This window comes from Gymnoscopelus microlampas (genome assembly GCF_963454915.1).
Source record: "Gymnoscopelus microlampas genome assembly, chromosome: 5".
NCBI lineage: Eukaryota > Metazoa > Chordata > Actinopteri > Myctophiformes > Myctophidae > Gymnoscopelus > Gymnoscopelus microlampas.
In genome coordinates this window covers 5,316,231-5,343,165 of record NC_139942.1, presented here as the reverse complement: position 1 = coordinate 5,343,165, position 26,935 = coordinate 5,316,231, and the positions used below count along the sequence as shown (strand labels likewise).

General features: G+C 42.9%; 2 protein-coding genes across 2 annotated transcripts in view; both read left to right on the top strand.

Annotated features, from left to right (window-relative positions):
- Positions 1–26,935, top strand: part of LOC311044852 (extracellular calcium-sensing receptor-like) — a gene marked incomplete at both ends in the record, with an annotated part of 94,554 nt that overhangs the window by 46,513 nt on the left and 21,106 nt on the right. The gene's annotated exons all lie outside the window — the stretch shown is intronic.
- LOC311045905 (extracellular calcium-sensing receptor-like) lies at positions 9,641–25,407 on the top strand (the record flags this gene model as incomplete). Its single annotated transcript, XM_084057979.1, has 8 exons — positions 9,641–9,658; positions 9,978–10,108; positions 11,594–11,771; positions 12,151–12,357; positions 12,452–12,727; positions 23,302–23,529; positions 23,620–23,743; positions 24,494–25,407. The coding sequence occupies 8 exons, from the start codon at positions 9,641–9,643 to the stop codon at positions 25,405–25,407; spliced, it is 2,076 nt and encodes a 691-aa protein (XP_083914105.1).

Genomic DNA, 26,935 nt, shown 5'->3' with positions numbered 1-26,935 from the left:
ACGGCGAAAATCGCGGAATTTGGAAGCAGAGCGTCTGTCCGGGGCTTCAGTGCGGCTGCAGAGTTCATGTGCAGGGCTGGGCTGAAGCAGTGCTGCAGCCATTTATTTGGTGCGCACCAACTCACATCTCCAGGTGCTCTTCTGAGTACTAGACCTAAAAAGTTATGTGCACCTCTGTCTATCTCGCTATTAGACATCTAGCTGATAAAAAAAGCATGTGGCATTGATAACATTAGTGCTGAGCACCTAAAGCTAGCCAGCCCTAGAGTTGCAGCACTGCTGTCAATCTGTCTTACAGGACTGATAACACATGGGATCCTACCAGATTCCATGCTCACGTTCACCCTAGTGCCTGTCATTAAAGACAAGGCGGGCAAGGTTGGGAGTATGGCTAATTATAGACCCATTGCACTAGCCAGCATTTTGTCTAAAGTACTTGAAAGGATCCTACTGGATAGGATAAGTGTTTTTTATCTCCACCACAGACAACCAATTTGGTTTTAAGGCTAAACACAGTACAGACTTATGTATATATGCCTTAAAAGAGGCTGTTGAAACATACAGAAGACATGGTTCTAATATGCTGATAGGTTTTATTGATGCGTCTCAGGAAGGATGGATGCATCATACGCATCCTGGCTTACTGGTATGCCAAACAAAGCATGAGAGTGAAATGGGGGAATAGTATATCCTCTCCCTTCGGGGTAGGCAATGGGGTTAAGCAGGGGGGGGCTTTTATCCCCTGCCTTCTTTAACCTATATATGGACGACCTGTCAAAGCAGCTGGGAGGGGCTAGGACTGGTTGCATGATCGGTAACACCCTGGTCAATCATTTTATGTATGCCGATGATTTGGCCATTGTATCCCCTAGTAGTGCTGGGTTTCAGGAGCTACTTAACATCTGCTCAGAATATGGGGTTCAGTTTGACGTGAAGTACAATGCCAAAAAGAGTGTGGTAATGATCTGCAGGACCAAGGAGGACCTGAAACTTAATGTTCCTGTTTTCCATTTGTCTGGGCAAACCCTTACTGTGTGCAACAGTTGTAAATATTTGGGGCATATTATAAATGATAAGATGGAAGATGATGCTGACATGTTCAGACAGAGACGAATGTTGTATGCTCAAGCTAATATGCTGGTAAGAAAATTTCACTACTGCTCTGATGAGGTTAAAATTAATATGTTTAGAGCATACTGCACTCCTTTGTATACTGCCCCTTTATGGGTGAAATGTAAAAAAGAGAGCTTACGCAAACTTAAGGTGGCTTATAATGACGCTCTCAGGATTCTCCTGAGGAAACCTAGGGGTGGCAGTGCTAGTCAGCTTTTTTGTGACTCGGGTCTAACCACCTTTCAGGCTCTCCTGAGAAACCTTATTTATAGTTTTAAGTGTAGACTTGATGGGTCTCTTAATGAGGTGATTATCAATATGATAAATCCAAGGCACAGCTCAGTAAGATACCGCTCCCAAATGTGGAAGCATTGGTACAAGTGCATTTTATAATGTTGTGTTTTACTGTGCTTTTTAGCTGTTTTATATATTAATGTTTTATTGTATGTTTTTTAATGTTTTGTAGGTCCCCTATTGGCCTCGGCTGTAATAAAGTTTTGATTGATCATTCCAAAGATCACTGAAACCAATCTTATCTCCAATTGGCCAAAGGGGGGCACTATAGCAATTTTTTTTAAATGCTAACTTTAAACAGGCAAAAGTCATGCCTCGTTTGGCCGACAGCCGTGAAACTTGCTTACACATGTGCATGAGGAACACATCTATCATTTTGACCAGTAAGCTCCGCCCTTAGATTTTCCGCCATATTGAGCAGTTTGAAAAACATTTAAACCAAGGATTTCTGAGCAATTTGCGTGAAACTGTGTCAAATGTGTGAGCTCCTTTTTCACACTGCCATTTTAAGCAGTTTGAAAGACACTAATACCAGTTTTTCTGCCCGGAGTTTTGAGCAATTCGTGTGAAACGTTCTACACACACTCTGTGGACCATTATCTGAAAATCACAGTCGAAGAGAAGCTTGTACGTAAAAAAATTAATCCTTCATTAGCCAAATAACATTGTAAAGGGCATGGCTTCATTAAAAAAGGAAGAAAAATCATCTTTGTGTGCTCCTTTCTCACTGCTGTCTGTCTGTGGATCGAATAACTCAGTCGGTAAAGTGCAGGTAATGTCCCCTAACTTGTCACCTGGTGCGTGTTCTGTGTCGACAGTTGTCACGGATGATCTATGAGCAATTCAGCAAGTATTACTCTACAACAGTGGGTCACAACCTCGTTGCCCTGATCATGACGCACATTGACAAAGGCTCTTACACAACAACTCCTAGCCTGCCCTAACAATCCAGTAGCCTTGAATTACTGGTTATCAAAGTCAAATTTGCAGTTTAAATTATTAAGTATTTTAAGAGTTTTTGCTTGCCTAAAAGTGTCTGCCAGGCAATTTTGTGATCTATCAAAAATCTATTTGCAAATTGTGAAATTACACTCGACGGATAGAGACTCCTCGTTGAATCAGTGGACATGTGTGTGTGACCGGCCAGGTTAGGTTTCGATTGGGCATATACTTCGTTGCTCGCGGTATCGCTTACCGAAAACAGCCGATCTACAAGCCCGTTGTGAGCTTGTAGATCGGCTATAATTCTGTGTCCGACACCGAGCTCAATTAATAATAATAATACACTTTATTTGTATAGCACATTTCATGAAATGCAGCTCAAAGTGCTTTACAGAGCAAGAATACATAATAATAAAATAAAAAAATAAAAAAATAAAAAATGTAACAATAAAGCAAAAATAGAAAAGCAAAAACATAAAACAACATTCAAATAATAGCAAAACAGGCAGTGCATCAGGAAAACAATGAGGACATGAATAACAACACAGAGATTTACTAGCATATCCTGCACAAAACAACAACATATACAGGTCCTCAGCGATGGAACCAAGCATCTCTTGTGCTGTCCTGTTGTAGGGGTGGCGGGACTTGAGTCTGCTTGTGGCGCTGCTTTAGTAAGGGCATGGCTGGCAACTTCCTGGAAGCAGGAATGGAAGTCGGCTGAGCCCACATGTCTGCACCATCACATCCAAGACCCAGGAGATGGAGTCAAAGGAGAACATCCACTACATCGGCATTGGACCTTGCTGAACCGAAACCGAACTGGGGTTGGTCACTTCAAATCGTCGGCTACTCTATAGATAAACATATGCCGGTCAGGTAAGACGCATACTATTTTACATGAATTCATATTTGACATCCTTTTGTCCGAAAATATAATGATCTACTGCCTGGTTAACCATTGTGCAGCCCACTGAAGTCTGCTGGTTGCAGAAATGCAATTCAATCAGGCTGTCTAGAAATACTATTCATGAATGTGCTGGACTCTGTATTTTATTTTCATACATTTAATTGTTGAGCCACTAGGTGGTGCATGTATGTTGTGTAGCCCTTTAGCCTCTGTCACTGTGGTCAAATTGGGCCTAATTAAGGGGAATTTGGAACACCTGTAAACCTCAGTATGCTCAGATCTCCTCAGTTTGCAAGTTGTGACTGCAGATAGCAGATGTTTGACCTCCACTCTATTTATGATCACCATAGGATCATTGGGCCGGATGCATAAAGGGATTTGCGACCATATTTTGTACGTACCGGCATTTAGGACAAGTCGTACATATACACCTGATGCATAAAGATTTTTTGGTCTGTGTTTTGTGCGTCAGGTGCGCACGTTCTCAGGTCAGCCCCGAGGCTGGCGTACCAGGGCTGAAATGTGCGTATGTCTTTAGAATGCTTTATTCTTCATGCCAAAATCAATTACAACAGTGGCAAACCTCAAATAAAATATATAGGCTATGTGCCCAACATTTGTCAACACATATCTAAAAAATTAAAAATAAATGTGAAACGATGTATTGCGTGTAGCCTATGCATAATATAGACATGATGTAGATTCCACCGCTTTTTATTTATTTTCTAGGCTATGAGTCGCATTTAGAGCTGAATTATTATAGTTCCCTCGAGGGCCATCTCAGCCAAAGTGTCACGTAATAATGAAAATAGGCTATGATGCCTTAATGAAACTGCGGAGGGACTGACTTGCATCAGTGTCCGTGCCGCGGTATTAATTTGTAAAGCCTACTGCAGGCTACTGTATATTGATCACATGAACGCCACACACAACAGCCTAATAAATATTACCATGAGGAAAAATGAAGTGGATGAAAGCTGTGTCCAGAACTATTCCCCATTCCGACGTAGGACAGTGATATCCAAAATTAACTAATTTAATCAATAAACTCTGGTCCATTATCGGATAGAAGCGTTCCACTTGTATGCCCTGGATTTATTTTCAACATAATCTTTTTGCCTCTTATAATATCCTTTCCACGTTTTATTAGCCTTTTATTTGGTAATGGGGTTAAACCTTGTAAACTTCTTTATTCTCATTACACATGAGAGCATTTATTACGTGATCCGCTTCCAGACAGAACAGTTGTCAAGGCGATGCGACAGCGCATCTGTTATCTTTAGACGAGGCGGAGTTGAACTTCAAACTTGCATCAGCGTTGCCAGATGTTGTGAGAGAAATAAGCAACCAGGTCTAGGAAAACAAGCCCAAAAGAAGCAACTGGCACTTGCCATTATAAGCACTTTAATTAAACCGTTGTGAGCTTGTAGATCTGCTATTTAAAAAACAAATCGTGTAATAAATTGTGGAAGATTTGGAGGAATTTTTAATCATTCTAACAACACAAATCTGCCTCCAGCTGGCACAAAACATTTTCAGATGGGGCTTATAGATATATTAGCATACATATTAACTTGGGGTATATAATATAAAAATATATAATATAAAAATATTTGAGAACCACCGGTTAAAACAATTAAACAATTGTGAAACAAGCCCAAATAACCAACTACACTTTAGAAACAAGCCCCAAAAACCTCATCCCACAGCTACCAATATTTACAAGCAACTTTACAGAAAAATAAGCCCAAATTCGCTTATAATGAGCGGACATGGCAACACTGTTTAGCACGGTTCAGCCCGGTGACGTTGAAGTTGGATGCTGTTGGATGCAGCCTTCCAGAGTAATCATCACACCTGGTCATACGCACTGGTCATACGCACGTCTCTGTCATATACGAACCCCCTTTTGAATTGCACGTTCGTTTGTGAGTACCAAAAATACGAACTCCTTTAGGAACTTCATTTACACCATATTTACGACCCTCGTTATGAATCGGGGCCATTGCTTGTAAGTTTGTGCATTTCCTTTCCGTGTTGATATTTGCTATAGGCTACAGTGTTGTGCTTTATTAGACTTTGTAACTTACACCTGTTTGTTTATGGCATTAGATGGTGTTGCATCATCCAGCATTATGTTCATTTGGGTTGTATTGTAGCTGCTCTCCTGTTATTTGGGGTTGTGCTAAAATTCATGTCATGTGTGTATAATTGTGCAGCACTGCTTAATGTATATAGTGCAGTATACATGACCAATCAATGTTTTCTCTTTTTTGTAGTTTTACTGTGTGTGTCCTGCTACACTGTGAGTGGAGAGGAATAAATCCATCGCTCTGCGAGAAACAGTAAAAGGACTCCCAGTTGTCTGTCTGCCTAGTTGGAAAAGGGGGAACTTTTTGACGAGGTCGGAATAATGAACGTTAACTTTCACCCGAGTTTCAAAAATGGATACCGTTATTAGCTTATACATGTGAGGACAAAAAGCATCACAGAACTAGAAAAAGTGCTCCTCGGAGCACAAGTCTCCGCCAGGTCAGGTAGGTTACTGTGGCCTCCTGGTGGCGCTATAATAGGCCAATGTGAAAAGGTTGGCATTTCTTTTTAGGCCTTTTACGGCAATCGGACACTGCATTCATGATTTGAGGCATTTTGTTCCAAAAATGTGTTTTGTTAAATTAGACCTGCTGGGTGGCGCTATAACAGGCCAATGTGAAAAGGGTGGCATTTGTTCCTCGGCCTAGTGCAGGGGTGGCAAACTCATTTTGGGGTGAGGGCCGGATTGGTCAAATGGTGACTTGATGGGGGCCGGAACCAGTTGCGGGCGCACATGCGCGCTCACACGCACTCAGACACGGCTACTAACTATGCATATCACTTTTTTTTTTAAATGTATTAAGAAGAATAGCTACTTTAATTATTGACATTAAAAACAAACAATGCAATTTGTAATAATAATAGTAATAATAATAATAATAATAATAATAATAAACCATTTTAAGTAGAATAATTCAATTTGAAGTGGGTGGTTAAATAATTAGATTCATAGAACAACAGTGGTGTAAAGTAACTAATTACATTTACTCAAGTACTGTACCTAAGTAAAGATTTGAGGTATTTTTACTTTACTAGAGTATTTCCAGTACTTTTACTTCTACTCCACTACACCTGAGTCACTGCTATACAGTATATCAAATTCTTGGCCGAAACCGAATACCGAATATAGGAAACACTTGGCCGAATGGCTGAAAATGATTATTTAAAAAATATATAGTATATACATTTTCTTAAATATTATTTTGTACCATTGCTGTCATGGCTATGCCTCTGTTGTAGAGCTACATGATTATGGCAACACTTATCATAACTATAATCCATAGATCAGTTATTTAAAGCTTATTTTTAGAATTATTTATTTACTATTGTGTAGTAATATAATACAATATGTCTCAAAACCTTAGCATGCCATACAGTTGCAAATTAAATAAATATGATTTCAAGAAATTAAAACTAACATTGAATAGCCTAACAAAAGGCAATATAATGTCTGCAGTTCAGGCCTGGAATTTTGTCATTTTAGGGGCAAGGCCACTTGGCCTTTGGTGTTGTAATTTTGGCTATTTGCACGATTTTAAATTGTTTTAAATAATAATTAAAAAAAGGAACATACAAGATTTCCAACGATAATATATTAGCCTGGGATCCAGCCTGCTTCGCTACGTTCGGCAGACTTTTTTATTCTCTCTTGCTTATCAGTCTGGAACGCCTCCGATTGACTCGTCTTGCAGAACTACGCTGGAACTACATATGTTACGTTAGGCAACGTCGTTGCTGATTGGATGTTGTTCAAACGAATGACGAATCACAACGATCACACCGTTTTTTATGTCCCGCCCCGCACCACAGACCAATCAGAAGCCACGGTAGGTTTGGAACCTTGGCTGCTGTGTCCCGCCTCCTGGAGATAGGAGGCATTCCAGACTGATAAGCGAAGAGAGAATAAAAAGTCCGCCGAACGTAGCGAAGCAGGCTGGATCCCAGGCTAATAATATATAGCCAATATATGGTTCTGTATCAGTATATGAGTCAGTTTTTGCAGATTTCATTCTAATTGGCTACTATGCCTGCATATGAATTTCATGGGTCTGTTGGTCACCCTGGCTTGGCGAAGATATGCCCTGTTGCGCACTCTCCGCACAGCAACAGCAGGTGAAAGCGATTGACTTAAACGAGGGCTGTGTTGCGCACCAAAAAACGGACTAAAACTGACACACACACACACACACACACACACACACACACACACACCGACACACACACAGTCAAGCGTTCACAGCTGGTGTTAATTATTTTGCCCTGCGCAGGCTCTTAACTGTCGCTGGTTATCCTACTAATGTCACACCCTCTGACAAATGGATTCTAGTTTTCAAGATTAGAACAGCAACACTGGTTACAAAGTGGGGGGCGGGGTGTGGGGAGGAATGCAGCCACTCTCTACTCCTCCAAATGAGAGACGCAACTGGTATATACTTCTCCAAACAACGGTGTTTTACCGGATTTGTGATGCTGTTGAACAAGCGCTCTCTCCAGTACAGGTAGAGTTGAATGGTGATGGTCCTCTATATGTTAATGACCTTGGCTGTGGCTTCACGGCTTGTCCATTGTTCGCACATAACAAGTTTGTCCAGTATTCAACCCCCAGGCAGCCTCAGTAAGGAACTGGCGGGCGCTGGCGTTTTTTCCTGCCTTTTTTTTTTCTCTCTCGTTTTTTTTCCCATTAGAGGTAGTATTAAATGCCGTTTTTTCAAATCACCTCGCGGGCCAGATTTGACGACGTCGCGGGCCGGAATTGGCCCCCGAAACACCAGTTTGCCACCCCTGGCCTAGTGGGAATGTGCGTGTGAAATTGCACGGCAATCGCACACTGCGTTCATGATTTGAGGCATTTTGTTCAAAACGGACCAATCCTGCAAACTTTGTAAGTCAATGTTAGCCAATTAAGATGGAATATGAAATATCGGACACATCTGTCTTGATGACATGACTATAGAGAGACTGTGTACCGATTTGCATGATTTTTGGACAGAATCTGAAGGAGTAAGAGCAAAAAAAATGTTTTTCAAAAGTCGGCCTCCTGGTGAAGCTCTAAAAGGCAGATGTAAAAAATGCAGGGCAAAGGTTGTTCCTTGGCCTCTAGGGAGTGTGCGTGCCAAGTTTCACGCAGATCAGTGCAGTTATAAGTAAAAACGTGAATCGGCCTGTTATAGCGCCACCATGAGGCTGATTTGAAAGTTTTGAAGTGGCATTAGTTCCTTGGCATAGTGGGAATGTGCGTGCACAATTTCACGGAAATCGCATGCTGTGTTCATGATTTGAGGCATTTTGTTCAAAACGGACCAATCCTGTAAACTTTGGAAGTCAACCTATAGGCAATGAGGATGGAATATGGGAAATGGGACAGATCCGTGTTGATCACATGACTAAAGAGATACTGTGTACCGATTTGCGTGACGTTTGGATACAATCTGTAGGAGTAATGTAAAACAATTTGTTTTGCACAAATTGGCCTCCTGGTGGCGCTCTAATAGGCCCAGTTTCACAGCGACCGGGCTAACGGTGCCGGAGATTAGTCGCTCGCAGACAAATGGACACACGGACACACGGACGGACGGACGGACGGACGGACGGACGGACGGACGGACGGAGGGTAAAACATACTCTCTCGCCATGCCTTCGGCCTGGCGGAGACAATAAGTGTGCAGACTTTAATTAATGGAGCCGCAAGTTGCGCACATAAACTCATTCATGAAGGTGAGGATATGATTATATTAAAGTGTACTTTATGGAATATATTCACGAAATGACATCATTCGTTACGCTAATTTTGTCATCTGAATATATTCTTTGGTAGGCCTACAGTTGAAATGTGGGCTACATGCGTTTGGTTATTAAACCCGACGTCACAACGTGGCTTCTACTCATGAATAATAACTACCGGCCTACTTGGTTATAATAGCCTTCTAGGCTAATTATAATAAAATATATTAAGCTATAAACTGTGTGATAGTCATGCAAGTTCAATGCTGTCTACTTCAAAACCTATTCGCCAAGTGTTTCCATCCCCCATTTGCGCATTTCATGGTTTTGATAAAGCCCCAAAATCCACCCCCTCAAGCACAAAACTGTTTTTTATGTTTTTATTTTTAAGTGTTTCCATTCAGGGATTTGTGCACAAAATGCACAGAAAACAGGTTGATGGAATAAACTCAAAAATATATTTGAGTTTATTTGAAAAGTGTTAGAGCTGAGTTGGGTGGGTGGTGCTGGAGTGGTTGTGGATGAGGGTCCCCATTTGAGCCTGCCTGTGATCTCACTCATCCCCACATGACAGGGGCCTGTCAGGTACAGTAGATAACCACATTAAATGGTCCAGTGCAATAGTAACTAGTTGGCGGAGTGTCTGTTAAGCCCTGCCTCTACTGCCTCTGGTGTGAATGATTACGTAGTGGCATAAGGTGACACAGGGGATGACACGGCACTGTGTATAAAATGCAGTAACTGGACAATGGATTTAGAAAGGGGGGAGGGTTTTAGACAGAGGAGGACAGTCATGAGGGTTTCTGTAGACACACACCTGCTTTCATACATGTACTTGATCTTGATATTGTTCTCTTCATTCTCTGCTTTGTCTTCCTCATCTTCCTCTTCTTGTGAGTTACAGAAACAGTTTAATCTGAACAGAATGTACAAGGCTGGAGACTTTATTCTGGGTGGTTTGATTTATATCCATCTCCGCTCTGTCCAACCGGAGTTGTCTTTCACCTCCAAGCAACAGGAGCCCACTTGCAATAGGTGAGTATCAAAAATACAGTAGCAAGCAAGACAATAGGTAACATGTTTTGACACCAGAGGATTAGTTGATGTAATGTCTACCATAATATTAATATTCAAAGTTACAGTGGAGTTTTGTGTGTTAGATTTTACATTGATGGCTTCAGGTCTGCACAGATCATGGCCTTTGCCATTAATGAGATCAACAGAAACAGCAGCCTACTACCTAATGTGACTCTGGGATTTAGTATCTATGATACCTGTTTGACGCTTGGAGTTACATTAAATGCAGCATTGTCATTGGTCACTGGGAGAGAGGATCGTTTTCATCTGGATGAGAGATGTGTTGGCTCCCCTCCAGTATTAGGAATTGTGGGTGCTGCTCAGTCATCAAGTTCTATTGCTATTGCTAGAATATTAGGTTTATACAGAGTGCCCCAGGTAAGTTTCCTATTTGAACCCCCTTTTACCATGACATATTTTATGCCTAACTTTGGTTCTTCGTTATGTATTAATCTAAACTATGATACGTAATGTTTTTAGTATTTTTTTACAGCTTGAAAGACATAGAACATAATCGTTGCTGTCGAGCAGAAACCTTTTTCGTACATAAATGCCCTACTTTGTCATAGTACAGTGTCACACAAAAGTACCACAAATAGCCGATCTACAAGCTTACAACCTGAAACCATATGACACCGTTGTATCGCTATATGACTTTCAGCTAGAGCATGTGAACAGAGCCGGGAAATTTGGAATGGAGCGTGAAGCAGCTTTTCAGAAGGTTGGAGCAGAGAGGGGGGGGGGGGGGGGGGGGGGGGCTGATGCTGCTCTTATCCTCTGTTTGCAGTGGACAGTTGTTGATTATTTCATACTGTGTTGTATACCCTAACCCTAGAACCCTATGTTTTGTACCTCTTGTAGGTCAGTTACTCTGCCACCTGTGCCTGTCTGAGTGACCATAACCAGTTCCCATCCTTCTTTAGGACAATCCCAAGTGACGCCTTCCAGGTGAATTTATAGAGACTTTAGATATGTTGGTATATAGTAGTACAGTGGTTCTCACATACTTGTTCATGTCATGTCATATGTTTCCACAATATTTCAAAATGTTCACAGATTTCTTCTTTTTTTAAATAAAAGATCTACAAGCTCACATAGTTGTGAGCTTGTATTTTGGCTCTTTTCAAATAGCCAATGTATATACATGTTCCACATACTTGACAAATACCTGCCTCTATTGAGTTTATTACGGTATTGCATAATTTTGTTAGTATTGCTACTGGTGCTAAAGGTCTTTATTGACAGCATCAAAAGAGAATGATTAGACCTTTTCTATTGTGGAATCTTTGTAGGAGATTCACTATGTGAATACTGTAGCCTAAGCATGTATCTTTCCATTATACCCAACCAGGTGCGAGCTATGCTCCAGATTATGAGGTGGTTCAGGTGGACCTGGGTAGGATTGCTGTTCATTGATAATGACTATGGACACAATGCTTTCAGATCCTTCCAGTCTGAGCTGGCCCAGTCTGGTTTGGCTTGTCTAGCATATGTGGAGGTTGTGCCCATAGACTCTGACCCAGAGGAACTTCAGAGGATTGTCTCTGTGATGAAGAAATCCACAGCTCGTGTGGTCATTGCATTTTTATTTAAGAGCCCAATGCCTAAACTCCTGGAGGAGGTTTGGTTTATTATTCATGATACTTATAAGGAATATGAAATTAGCTATATTGAAATGTACACATTATTTCAGAATTAATTTTATGCTCAGCAATTTAATCACTCTCTAGATTCTTTAATTTAAATGCTCAGCAATTGTGTGCTTATTTTACACATGTTCTTATTTACCTTTGTTCTCAGTGCTTCTGTATACAATAAGCAAACAGATGATTATAACACTAATCAAACATCTTACTGCTATAACCAATTCTTAAAAAAGTCTGTGGGTTTTGAACCTATATGAAAAGTATTAACAAGAGCTTGTGACTAAATAATAACTATCAATTGGTTTCTGTCGAACAGAAATGATATATACTAATATATTTTGTTCAACACAATAGGTGGTAAGGCAGAATGTGACAGGTCTACAATGGATGGCCAGTGAGGCCTGGTCATCATTGGCCATACTCCAGACTCCTAACTTCATGCCGTACCTGAGAGGCACCCTGGGTATTGCCATCCGTCGTGGAGAGATACCAGGTCTTAAAGACTTCTTGTTAAAAATACATCCTGACAATGAGCCTGACAACAGCCATGAAAATAGCATTGTGAGTATTTTTGGTTAATTTATATTAATATAATTATTAACATATTAAACCGTTTTTTTTTTTTTTTTTTTAAGTCTTACTTGTGTTTCTTCAGGTGAGGCAGTTTTGGGAGCACACATTTCAGTGTAAGTTTGCACCCCTTCCTACAGAGTGGGTGGATAATGGTGGAGGGGTGTGTACTGGACAAGAGGACCTAGGAACAGCAGAAACTCCACTGTTGGATGTGTCTGACCTCAGGCAAGAGTATAATGTGTACAAGGCCGTGTATGCTCTGGCCCATGCCCTCCATGACATGTTGCAATGTGTGCCAGGAAGAGGGCCTTTCATTGGGCACAGCTGTGCCAGTATGCAGACAATACAACTATGGCAGGTATGATATGAATTCACAGTTTACCTGTTAAGTGTTTCTAGTTGGACTCACATTTAGCTTAATAGTGAATAATGTAAATATGATAAAACACATGAAAATGGACATAGTAGGATGAAAAATGCATTATTAATGTATTATGAATAATAATGATTGTATATGGATACTGTTGACAATTATCAACATAAAATACAATATATTAACATTCAATTAAATTAAAGAACTAATGTTCTTATTGTGATGTATGGTAATACTAATTGCCTGGAAGTAAATGTGTATCAGTGTTTGTAGCATTAACTTGGATACTCTGTTTTTTTTTGTTAAAGCTCTATATTGTGATAGTAATCATTTCTATAGAGCAGGGGTGGGATCAGGAACCACTTGAAAATCTTGAAACAACACACACACACACACACACACGCACACGCACACGCACACGCGCGCGCGCACACACACACACACACACACACACACACACACACACACACACACACACACACACACACACACACACTTGACCACTTACAATTTACAATGTAAGCACTTAGTTGATGCTCTTATCCAGCTCTTATAACTAGAACATCAGTTCCTGCATAAACTGCGTGGGCTCACTGAAAACATCCGCAAGTTCAGTAGAACATTTACTCAAGCAGAATGTGCATTTAAAGGGACAAAAAGTTTAAATACAATTACAACTTTAAATGAAATATACATTTAAAAGCATTAATAAGCTTAACAGAAATTCTATTGAATAGAATACTTTTGCATACATATACATTATGTGTACAAAAATAGAATCAGCATTTCAGTGGACTAACTTTAAAAGTCCAAAACGTTTGGTAGAACCATGGTTGCTATACGGTCTAATACGGTTGCCGATTTGCGTTTTTAACTATAACTGCACCGACTTATGTAAAACACTTTTGGATATTACGCCTTCAGATTTTATCCAAATTTCACTCACATCGGTACACATAATCTCTAGTCATGTGATCAAAATGCATCTGTTTGATTTTTCATATTCCATCCTCATTGGCTAACATTGACAAGTTTGCAGGAGTGGCCCGTTTTCAACAAAATGCCGCAAAACATGAACGCAGCATCCGATTGCGGTCGAACTTTGCACGCAGACGTTGAAGAAAACATGCCACCCTTTTAACATTGCCCTATTATAGCGACACCAGAAGGCCGATTTTTGCAACACTTTTTTCATATTACTCCTACAAAATTCGTCCAAACATCATGCAAATCGGTACACATTATCTCTAGAGTCAAGTGAGCAAGATGGTTCTGTCCGCTTTTTTATATTCCTGATTGACAAATTCCAAACATTGCTGGCCCACAATAACCTTCCTGACCTGGCGGAGACCTGTGCTCCGAGAAGCACTTTTTCTAGTTCATCATGAATTCATCATTTGTATAGCATTATTCAAAAATTACTAAGCAAACTTACTAAGCAGTTTGCATATGAATACGTGTTTATAAATGTGTATTGACTCACTAACCAAGTCTAAATAATTATGTGTACAAATGTACGCTCTTATACAGTAATACTCAAACTTGTGATTTATCAAGGTAGTTACTAGTCGTTAATTAAGTATTTTGTGTGAGCCCATCTAAAGTCAGGACTATCTATGCTTTATAAAGCATTTATAATTTAGATAGAAGTAGTGGTATGGAAAATATCAATACCATCATGAAGCAAATTAAGATTAGGTTATTCATTGGGAATAAAACACTATATAACTGTGTTAACTAATGCTTAGCAATATATGAATAATGCTATACAAATGATAAATTCATGATGAATTCATTATTCACTAATACTTCATTAATGTTACATAGTGTGTAGTTGAAACGTTTATAATTGTGTTTACTAATGCTTAGTAATGTATGAATAATGCTTTATAAATGGTTAATTAGGATATAGCTCATATTATAAATTGCTACCAAGTACTTTTACTCAATTATGGAACTTCTAACTCAATTTGATTACTCATTGTTGGGTCGTACGACCACTTCCTGGTAAAACTAGAAGTGAAGAGATCCACTTCATGGTTGCACCATTGAACTTCACACCCCAGGAAAAATCGTACTCAAGACCAGCAGTGTACAATAAAAATAACTAATAAGCATAAAATCCTAAGCATAAAATCCTAAAGTGCAATGAAGTAAAACTGAGCAGCATATTAAAAACAGTAGCATCCATCATTTATCAGAACAGATAACATGGCAGCATGACATACTATTATTAAAAGCGCAGTGAGGCAACTGCGAAAGTGCATTTATCGAGGGGAGAGGATCAAACAGTTTATGGGCCGGGTGAGTGGGGTCCTCCATAATGCGGGCCACAGTGCTCCTACACCTGCCGGTGTAAATGTCCTCAATTGACGGTACACTACTCCCTGTACACGTATGACTGCATAGCCACACATGTCTCCAACACCATCATAAAGTACGCGGACGACACGACAGTGATAGGCCGAATCGTAAACAACGACGAGTCTGACTACAGAGATGAGATCAACTCACTGGCGCTCTGGTGCCGGGAGAACCACCTCGCTCTCAACGTCGACAAGACCAAAGAACTGATCGTGGACTTCAGGAGGCCGCGGAGAGACCATGCGCCCATCCTCATCGACGGTGCTGCAGTGGAAAGGGTCAGCGAGTTCAAGTTCCTCGGAGTACACATCGAGGAGGACCTTAAATGGGAGATGCACACCACACACGTGAAGAAAAAGGCTCAGCAGAGACTGTACTGGCTCCGCCGCCTGAATGCTCCCTGGTTGTCGGACTCAGTGCGTACTGAGAGACGGAGCCTGAGAGCGGCTGAGCGCAAATGGAGAAATGGCAACCTCCCGGAGGACCTTCTTACCTTCCAAACTCTCCTTTCTACTTTTTCCTCCTCTCTATCTGCTGCTAAAGCTGCTTTCTTCTGCACTAAAATTCAGGCTTCTGCTTCCAACCCTAAAAAACTATTTGAAACTTTCTCCTCTCTCCTGCAACCACCACCCCCTCCGCCCTCCTCCTCCCTCCTCCCTGACGACTTCGCCAACTTCTTTGACAAGAAGGTGAACGATATCCGATCCTCCTTCACTCCTCCCCCGGCTGATGCCCTGCGCACTACCCACACCTGTCTGCCTTCCACCCCTCCCTCCCTATCTTCATCTACTCCTCCTCCCTCTCCCCCACCCTCTCTATCCCACTTCTCTCCCCTCTCCTCTAAAGAGGTCCTTCTCCTTGTTACCTCTAGTCGCCCCACCTCATGCTCCCTGGACCCGGTCCCATCCCCTCTGCTGCAGTCCTCTGCACCTGAACTCCTTCCCTTCTTAACCCACCTTATTAACACCTCTCTGACGTCTGGCTACTTTCCCTCTGCTTTCAAGACTGCCAGAGTCACCCCCCTCCTGAAGAAACCCACACTTGACCCCTCTGAGATCAAGAACTACAGACCGGTTTCCCTTCTATCCTTCCTATCTAAAACTCTCGAACGTGCTGTCTTTAAACAACTGTCTTCCTACCTCCACCAGAACAACCTCCTGGACTCCAACCAGTCGGGCTTCAAAGTGGGTCACTCGACAGAGACTGCCCTCCTGGCAGTGACGGAGTCGCTCCATGCCGCTAGAGCGAACTCTCTCTCCTCAGTCCTGATACTCCTGGACCTGTCTGCAGCGTTCGACACAGTGAACCACCAGATCCTCCTCTCCACCCTCGAGGGGATGGGTGTCTCAGGCTCTGCACTCTCCCTGTTTGCATCCTACCTGACGGGTCGCTCCTACCAGGTGATGCTGAGAGGGTCTGTGTCAGAACCACACAGGCTCACTACTGGGGTTCCCCAAGGCTCGGTTCTGGGTCCTCTTCTTTTCTCCCTCTACACTACATCTCTTGGTGCTGTCATCCACTCCCATGGCTTTTCCTACCACTGCTATGCCGATGACACCCAGCTGATCCTCTCATTCCCCCCCTCTGACACACAAGTGGAGGCACGCATTGCTGCTTGTCTGGCTGACATCTCGGAGTGGATGTCGACGAACCACCTGAAGCACCTGTTCATCCCGGGGAAGGGCTGTCCTCACCGAGACATGGCCATCACCATTGAGAATGCTGTGGTGACGTCAACTCGGACTGCGAAGAATCTGGGTGTGACCCTGGACGATCAACTGTCGTTCTCGGCTAACATCGCATCAGTGACACGGTCCTGCAGATTCCTCCTCTACAACATCAGGAGGATTCGCCCCTTCCTCACGGAGAAAACAGCCCAGGTGCTCATCCAGGCTCTTGTCATCTCCCGCCTGGACTACTGCAACTCCCTCCTTGCTGGTGCTCCGGCATCAGCCATCAGACCTCTGGAGCTTGTTCAGAAAGCTGCGGCTCGTCTGGTGTTCAACCGCCCCAAGTTCTCCCACACAACTATCCTTCTCCGTTCTCTGCACTGGCTCCCCGTAGCAGCTCGCATTCAGTTTAAAACCCTGGTGCTAGCCTATAGAGCAGTGAAAGGAACAGCTCCTTCTTACCTCCGAGTTTTGGTCAATGCCCACACCCCTGCCCGACCACTCCGGTCTGCCACCTCGGGGCGACTGACTCCCTCGCCACTCAACGGTCCTTCTGGTCGATCGACACGGTCACGACTTTTTTCTGTTCTGGCCCCACAGTGGTGGAATGAACTTCCCACTGAAGTCAGGACAGCAGAGTCACTGCCCATCTTTCGCCGCAGGCTGAAAACCCACCTCTTCAGGAAACACTATCCTTCCTCTTTGCCTGGCCTACTTGTTGTTAACTAGTTGTACGAACTCTTGTTTTATTTTTGTATTGTTTTATTGGATCTTGTTTAGTCGATACACTTATTTGTTTTAGCTCGTGCTCATTTGATTTTGCCATTTTTGTCTCATCTGTTTAAGAAAGTAGGTAGCTGATATATTGCACTTTTACCTTAGCGCTAGGTATACTCTTGGTTGCTTGTTTTAGCAGGAAATGTACTTAAAACTTCTGGTGATTAGTAGTTTTCGTTCCCTACCTATGTTGAATACACTTATTGTAAGTCGCTTTGGATAAAAGCGTCTGCTAAATGACTGTAATGTAATGTAATGTAATAAGCTTGGAGTAGGACAGCACATCCTCAAGCTGTACTACAACAGTTCGGTTGAAGGCGTCCTAACAGGCTGCATCACGGCCTGGTACGGGAACTGCACTGCCCGAGAGAAGACCAACCTACAGCGAGTAGTGCGATCGGCAGAGCGAATAATGGGAAGCGAGCTCCCAGCGCTTCAGGATCTGTACAAGAAGCGGTGCGTGGTCAAAGCCAAGCGCATCATCAAGGACAAGTACCACCCAAGTCACCGACTGTTCAGAACCCTACAACGACCGCGACCGGGCAAGGGGACCTACCGCAGTATCAAGAGTTCCACCACCAGGTTCTGGAATAGTTTTAACCCGGCTGCTGTCAGAATGCTGAATGGAGCATGAGCCTTTTTTTTCAGCAGCCTGACAACAGGCGGTACTGCCCAGCTTGTTGCAGACTTTTCTGGCTCTTCCTGAACACACCTGTGGATTATTATACCAGGAAAAATGACTTGGACTTATGAGGAATCATACCAGCGAAAAAATACCCTTCAGGTGTACGTACAGTTTGTGACAAAAGCTTTAGTCAAAATGCTAATCTTAAGAAACACATGTTGATACACAGGCTTTAATTGTACTCTTTGTGGCAAAAGCTTTAGTCAAAATGCTAAAGATTACTTTTTGTTGCTCTCCTTCATGGAGCTACTTGCGGATTATACCAGGGTCAGTCCACCCTTAGGTGAACACGCACTGACCCTCTGCACCTTAATCCCCATGTATAACGCACAAACTTTTTTTTATTTTTTATTATTGCGCTCTTTTTTCTCTCTAAGCACCTTAGCGTCTATAAGTATATCATGCACAGTATACATACATTGCTGCTATGCTCAGGCACCTTAGTTTGTCTCTTATCTCAGGTACTTTGTAAATATGTAGATAACTTGTTTTTGGCCTTCTTGTTCTCTGTTGATCTCCTTCCCACTTAACCCCCTACCCCTCTTCTTTTTCTCTCTCCCCACTCTTCTTTCTACGGAATTTAACGTTGCGATGGGAGTGTTGTACAAAAACGAATTTCACCCACTTTTTTACCTTGTAAACCTGTGATGTGACAATAAACCTGATTCTGATTCTGATTCTGATTCTGACTACTCTGGGTGATCTTCTGGGCGTTTTTCACCACCCTCTGCAGTGCCTTCTTGTCCGCAGCAGAGCAGTTCCCATACCAGGTGGTGATGGAGATTGTGAGAGTACTCTCCACCACACACCTATAGAATGCGCCATCATCTTTGTCTTGTTTAGAGTGCGGACGTTTGCCAGAAAAAGTGTTGGCAAAGCAGGTCTGCTGTTAGCTTTTAGCCTGGATAACAGACCGGCTCGCTTTCCCCTATTCTGCCTCCTGTCACACCACTTCCTCCTTTCTCTCTGCCGGTGTGTTTCCCTTCTCCAGCCTGCTGTCCTCAGTAGCCTCAATCTGCCCAACGCTGCCGTGAGGTCTGGTTTAATCAGCACAAGGATTTACGAGTTTTAATAGTTCTGAAAAACTACACTTTACCACGCCATGCGTGTTACTAACCCTAAAACTTACACTTGCCGGTAGCCGAGAAGCCGCTGCACTGACGCACGCCGCCATGGACTATCGTCTGATTAAACGTGAATCTGACAAACCGGAAATAGGAAGGATTATAATTTTAAGAAATTGGAAATCCTGTCGCATGCTGGGAACTGGAGGGTTGGCTGCATATTGCAGCCTGTCCCTATTGGCCGTCTCAGAGCACCCACCAAGTTTGGGGCCTTTAGCTAGCTGGGAACTGGAGTTATGGCTGTTTAAAGCCCGGCCAATAGCAACGCAGAGGGGGCGGGGCTTCAGCAATTGCAACCCGTCCCTATTAGTGGTCTGAGTCCACAAACCAAGTTTGGAGATGGTAGCATGCTGCGAACTGGAGTTATGGCTGTTTTACTCGCTCCCTGCCAAAGACGTCTTTTGACGTTTGTAAATCAAAAGCCCAGATCGCCAAATACGTCTTTTGACGCCTGTTTTTTTTTCACTAGATGGCGCTCTCCGCTAACCTAAGAGTAACTATTTTACTTCCAGAGAAGGATTGACCCGGAAATTACGTAATTTAAAAATATATATATCCCGTTTGCTTCCATGTTAAAGGATTTGGAAAAATCTTTTTTTTGCTTTCTGTTGCTGTTGCTTTCCTTGTCTATGGAATGGATAACTGCGGCGGCACCATCATTTTTTCTCCGAGTCTGCAAGACCATACTACGTCTTTTAAAGCCATCGGCTGGTAGATCGTTGTAAAGAATAACATTCTATGATTTCTCAAAGGTCACTCACTCGAAAATCGCTGGCAGGGGCGGCTATAGGCGATGTTTTTTTCTGGCAGTGAATGAGTTAAACCCCAGCCAATAGGGAAATAGAGAGGGCGCGGCTTCAGCAATTACAACCTGTCACTATTGGTAGTCTGATCCAATCCAATCCTGTTTTCACCAGACTGACTGTGGGATGTTTAAGGACGCCGCTGGGATTGAACTCTCAGACTCAGTCACTGGTTTTATCAGTAAGTGCATAGACGACATAGTTCCAAAAAAGACAGTTCGGATCTATCCCAATCAGAAACCATGGATCGACAGCAACGCGCAGCCCTAAACAGCGCCATCAGGAAGGCGAAAAAGGCCTACACTGCAAAGTTGGAATGGTGTGTAATGGTGGTACACAACTTGACGGGAGGCAAAGCAAAAAACAGAATTGAAGTGAACCCGCCTGCCTCCCTCCCCAACGAACTGAACACCTACTATGGAAGCAGAGGAGACCAGCCCTCTAATCATCTCGGAGGACGACATGCGCACAGCCTTCACACGGGTCATCATCCAGAAGGCACTGCACTTGATGGGATGGCTGTTTAAAGCCCAACCAATAAGAAAACAGAGGGGGCGGATCAGCAAGTCCCCCTGGGAACCTATCAAGGATCCCTGGGGGTCCCCAGACCACACTTTGATAACCAGTGGAATGTCTGTCTATTAGCCTTGTTCCCAGGATTTACTCATCTGCAAAGAGAAAAGCCTGAGTGTGTGTGTGTGTGTGTGTGTGTGTGTGTGTGTGTGTGTGTGTGTGTGTGTGTGTGTGTGTGTGTGTGTGTGTGTGTGTGTGTGTGTGTGTGCTACAAATAAACTGGAGTTGGCCAATCCTTAAGGAACCCTGGGGGTGACGGCTGACTGCTGCCCTACGGCCACTGACTTAGTAAAGTACATAATGCCCAAAACACATGCGTGTAAGGAGAATATTTTGGCTGTGAGAATGATTTGTTTGGTAGATTTCCGGGGGAGACCTCAGACGTGTCCACCCTCTCCTTAGTGAGGCGACATACTAGCCTACTCTAAGTTTGAAAGTTAGCTTAAAATGCCCAAACTTTGAACTGTGATTGCAGAAAAACTTGTGACGATTTGAACCACGATAAAGTCCCTGTTAGAGTGTGCTGTTTCACGTTCAAATCATGTTTCTGCGTAACAGTATGCCAGAATGTGGCTCTAAAGTGAGGTGAGGTGAGAAAAGTGTATGTATATATTGTGGGGGTTGCGTCAACCGTGCGGGCGCCTTTACGAGACGAAATTTGCGGGAAGAATTCGCAAGCACACTTATTAAAATATAAAGAGGGAAGAACTAGTGTGTGCTCACTGCAGCGAGCCAACAAATAATAATCTGTACATTGTAAATTCTAGGATACCAGGTAGAAAATTAACCTAGCATCTGTAGCATCTGCAAGTGTTAAAGTGTTAAAAGTGTTATGACGTCCAAAAAAAGGTTAATCAGGCTAATCGGATTAGCTAATATTTTGATGACATCACACCACGCCTGGGATATATTTTATATTATATTTATCATTCAAAATGTAGTAGTCTTATTGACTGTATTGAACTCCCCTCTCTACGGCTCCTCCCACCACAGCGAGAAGCATTTTGTCTCTCCCTGACATGGTTTGACATGTAAATGTCTGTACAGTATGTAAAATATATACCGCACTCCCCCCCCCCCCAAATCTCTAAGTTACACCAACATTGTGTATGTGAAGTTTGCTTATGCTAGATGTATTGAAATGATAAAAATCGCTGCGTTGGATGTCCGGTGGGGGGGTTAGTTTGAATTCGGGCCAGGTTCAGGGCATCCAGAGGCTCTTGCTGACCAGGGAGAAATGGTCATGGAGATTATAGTACACACTGCGGGACTGCAGCAGCGTGTTTCTAAACAAACTATTAATTTCAGCCAATAAATAGATCACGTAGTTGTTCAACATTGATTATTATAGACAGGGCAAAAGCTTTATGTGCTCGCCCCTCTGTCAGTCATCCAACTTCAACCTGCAACTACTGTGAGCGAGGGGTGCAGAGAGGACGCACCGCGCATCTCCCACTTTGAGCAGGAAGTTAGTAGAGCAGAGTCAAGATGAGTCCTTGTCGGTGTGTTTTTGGTTGTAATAATATCCAGAGTCTTTTCTCCTATCCTCGGGAATCCTCCCCATGGCTTCGGAGAAAATGGCTTGAGTTTACTCATTTTGAAGTGCCGTTGTATGGGTTAGCTCTGCTGTGCTGGGCTAGCTAGCGAATAGAGCTACTGTGATTCAGCTGGAGGGAGGGACGGGATGTAGCCAACTGGCGCTGGCTGGAGATACAATACGTGTATTTCTCCCCAACCAGCGGCGACACAGAGCGGCTCCGGGGAGCTCTCAGAGCCCCCTCCGAGAGACGGAGACCCATGCAGCGTTCAAACTATAGCGATTTTTATCATTTCAATAAATAAGCAAAAACAAACTACTTCACATGAACGATGTTGGTGTAACTAAGAGATTTGAAGAGATGAGTGTTCAGATTAAGTTGACAAAATATCTTCGCTTTGCAAGTAAATCATAGCTGTTTACAACTTTATGGCATATGATTATATATAGCTTTTCACAAAACATAGGCCTACTTGTATACAATATAACTGAATTGGCTGTAAACGCCAAGTCGTAGGATTATTTTCTAGCCAAGCCGTTTCTGCTGGAGGTAAGATCACCATGTGAGACTGCAGGCTGACTACGGCGGGCCGCATACCACTCTTGCCGTCGTCACTGATCACATAGACTGCCCTAGCGTGTCTGGTATCTGGCATGGAGGGCGGGTTTAACATTTCCGGAGAGAGAATGCATGTGATCCCATTGGTTCACCGATCTGTCCGTCAGCCCCCGCCCCGTCAACTCAACATTTGGAGCGACGCCCACTGCACTCTAGTTGGTTGGGGAAATGAAACACTTCCTATGCCCGGAACACCGACTCGCTGGTCCAGGCTTTTATTTTTGAGCAAAAATAAAAAATAAAAGCCTGGAGATCGAGGCTACTGATCACATGACCCCCCAAAAAATCAGTTGCTGTGCTCTTGGCTGCAAATCAGCCCTAAATTATATAAATGACATGGTTAAATGTTGACAATGAGTGGTAATCCCCTTTAAATACTTCATTATTTTCCTCATTACAATTTCTAGCTTGTCTATTACCTGGAAAAGGTCAACTTCACCACTTCATTTGGTGATGATGTATCATTTGATGAGAATGGTGATCCTTTACCAATTTATGATGTCATGAACTGGGTGTGGCTCCCTGATGGAAGCACAAAGGTTCACAATGTGGGTGTGGTCAAGAAGTCATCCTCCGGAGATGAAGAACTCATCCTTGATGAAGACAAAATCTTCTGGGACTTTGAATCCAAAAAGGTCACTTTGGCTTTCTAAAGTAACTAATGTTGAGCTCATGGTGTGAATGTAATTCAGACTGAAACTGATCATTGTTCCTTTCCTCTGTAGCCTCCTCGGTCAGTGTGCAGTGAGAGCTGTTCCCCTGGAACCCGTGTGGCCAGAAGGAAAGGAGAACCTGTCTGCTGCTTTGACTGTATTGCTTGTTCTGAGGGAGAAATCAGCAATCAGACAGGTTGATTGATTGATTGATTGAGTCTTTTGATTCATTAAATGAGTTGTGATTGGTGGTGATTGATTTGGAAAAGAGCTCATTAGTACATAACAATACACGGAAACATTTGTGTCATCACCGAGGATAAAAAAAGAAAAAACTATAAAGCCTGAGGGTATGGTCACACCTAACTTTGATTCTGCTTATATGCGGCCGTCTTTTTGCAATGGTTTTCAATGGGAACGGAGCGATTTGCTGTGGAAATTTGTGCAATGGCAACACAACGCTCAGTTGTGATTGAAAACTATTGCAAAAAGACGGCCACAAAGGTTAGGTGTGATCGTACCCTGAAGGCCTATTTCCATTGTGGTCCTCTGGACATAAAAATGCAACAAATTGAGGATACAATCCAAAAAATAGTCTTAATAATAATTAATAAAGTTAACCTAGTTAGACCGAAAAACGTTGCTGTATTGGTTATTTAAGTATTATTTTGTAGCAATTTTTGTGAGTTTTTTTTAAAGGCAATGAGGGAAACACTCGATTTAATTGCCTTTGTCATTTTGTTCCATTCCACTGCTGTGCTGTACAAGAAGCAGTTTTTACCCACTAGCTCTAGAGTGTAATACTGGCGAGTTTTATTTACAAGTGAAAAGTAATGTGACAGATACTTTGGGACCTTGTTTAAAATTATTTTAAGAAAACCTTTGTACGTAGATTGTGCATTTTTCAACTATGTGTCTGTCCCTTTAATCTTTCCGTCTTTGTTAGACTCTACAGAGTGCACCAGTTGTCCAGAAGACTTCTGGTCCAGTCACCAGCGTGACCACTGTGTCCCTAAGAGCGTGGAGTTCCTCTCCTACCATGAGGCCCTGGGTATCTCCTTGACAACCATCTCATTGCTAGGCACACTTATATGTATCATTGTCCTGGGAATCTTCGTTTATCATCGTGACACACCCATGGTACGCGCCAACAACTCAGAACTCAGCTTCCAACTTTTGCTGTCACTGAAACTGTGTTTCATGTGCTCACTTCTGTTCATTGGCCGTCCCAGGCTCTGGACTTGTCAGCTGAGGCATGCAGTATTTGGGATCAGCTTTGTGCTGTGTGTCTCATGTATCCTGGTAAAGACTATGGTGGTGTTGGCCGTGTTCAAGGCCTCCAAGCCAGGGGGTGCAGACATTATGAAGTGGTTTGGTGCTATGCAGCAGAGAGGAACAGTTCTGGCTCTTACTTCCATCCAGGCAATAATCTGCACTGTCTGGCTTGTGTTAGCCTCACCAACTCCTCATAAAAACACACAATACAACAGTGATAAGATAGTCTATGAGTGTGAAGTGGGATCAACCGTTGGTTTTGCAGTGTTGCTAGGTTACATTGGTTTACTGGCACTCCTCAGCTTTGTCCTAGCATTCATGGCAAGGAATCTTCCAGACAACTTCAATGAAGCCAAGTTAATCACTTTCAGCATGTTGATCTTCTGTGCAGTGTGGATAGCATTCATCCCAGCATATATCAGCTCTCCAGGCAAATATGCAGATGTAGTGGAGGTATTTGCTATTTTAGCATCTAGTTTTGGCCTTTTGGTGGCGCTGTTTGGACCGAAGTGTTATTTAATGCTTTTGAAACCTGAGAGAAACACTAAGAAGTCCATCATGGGTCGCGGTGCCACCAAGATGTAGAAGCGGAAATTCAATGATAACAAATTTTCTGTGTATTTTATAACAATAAAATATATATTAGATTGATGGTAACCTTGTTAGTAATATATTTAGGAGGGCACGGTGGCACAGTCGGTAGCGCTGTCACCTCACAGCTAGACGGTCCTGGGTTCGATTCCCGCCAGGGACGCTGTGGGCGATGGGGTCGTGTCTTCTCCTCCGCGTCATCAGCACCCATACCCTAGGTGGGGTTGGCGAATGGGCTTACTCTCTGTGGAGTTTGCATGTTCTCCCCGTGTCTCCTAGGGTAGTTAATACCCTCACAAAAACATATATAATCCTGGTCGCTATACCGCCTCCCCATGACAGCCGGGGCGCCAGATGGAGGGGAAGAGAACTGGTTGGAATAACGTGTTCCTTCCATGCGCTACGTCCAGGAAACTCCCCCCTGTCAGGTGACAGGAAGGTCAGTTTGCTCTGATGCATTGAAGGAGGCATGAGCTCGGCCCTGGGCTCCCTAGGCTGGTGGGGGGAGTGTAGTGCCCAGGATCACTTAGAAAATTGGCATCGGGTGAAAAAAGGGTTACAAAATTGTGGGATTTATTTTATTTTAATAAAAGCAATATATTTAGTTTTCTACTTAAGTAAAATAAAAGCAGTTATCCGGTCAGAGATGCAAACACCAATTATCTGTCGTAAATAAACATTGGTAAAAAGGTTTGGTGATTGTGGTGAACTACATATAGATGAGAAAGAATTGTACTCCTTCATGGGTCAAAGTATGTAAGCGGCATGTCGTTTTAAAAAAAGTTTTGGCACACCGTCTTGGGTCTGAGAACTGCACACGTTCCTGCAGTGCGGAAGTGCCCGGTAAGGCATCATTTGACTGGAAGGGTACCTCCTTCAAGTCACCGTTTGACTTTGGGTCAAGAAGTCACAATATGCCTTTTGGGGAGTGAGACAGTGTTGCCCGGGGACACAGGGAGGGCAAGACCAGGTTCCTAATGTGGTTATAATGCCAATGAGAAAAAACTCCCCAATCCTTAGTTTAATTTCCTATGTCACGAATAAACAGTACTTTTTCAATCCTTACTCTGTACCTGTAACTTTGTAACCTTAAGCTGCTGTGCCACTTCTGGGCGACTGATTTCCCTCTGCGGGATAATATAGGTATCTATCTATCTGAAATATAATTCCTACGAAAACACGTCATGACTACTCATAATACTGTGAAACACACCAGCCATTAGAATACTTTAGTCCATTTAGATTTAACTACAATTGGGCTATTTTGTATTAACAACATTTTCCATGTACTGTTGCTCATCTCATTCTGTATGACCCTGTACAACAACCTTGCTACAGTAGTAAACATGGAAACTTGTGTCCTTGTTAATTAATGTTAGCATGTTTTGAAACAATCTCCGGTGACTCAATAGTCTCATTGGATCTGAAAATTTATTATTTTCCAACAGTGCACCTGTTGAGCCACTATTTCATCACCCCTGGGCCAGATGTCATCACTGGGAAACACCAGCCTTTGCTTGTT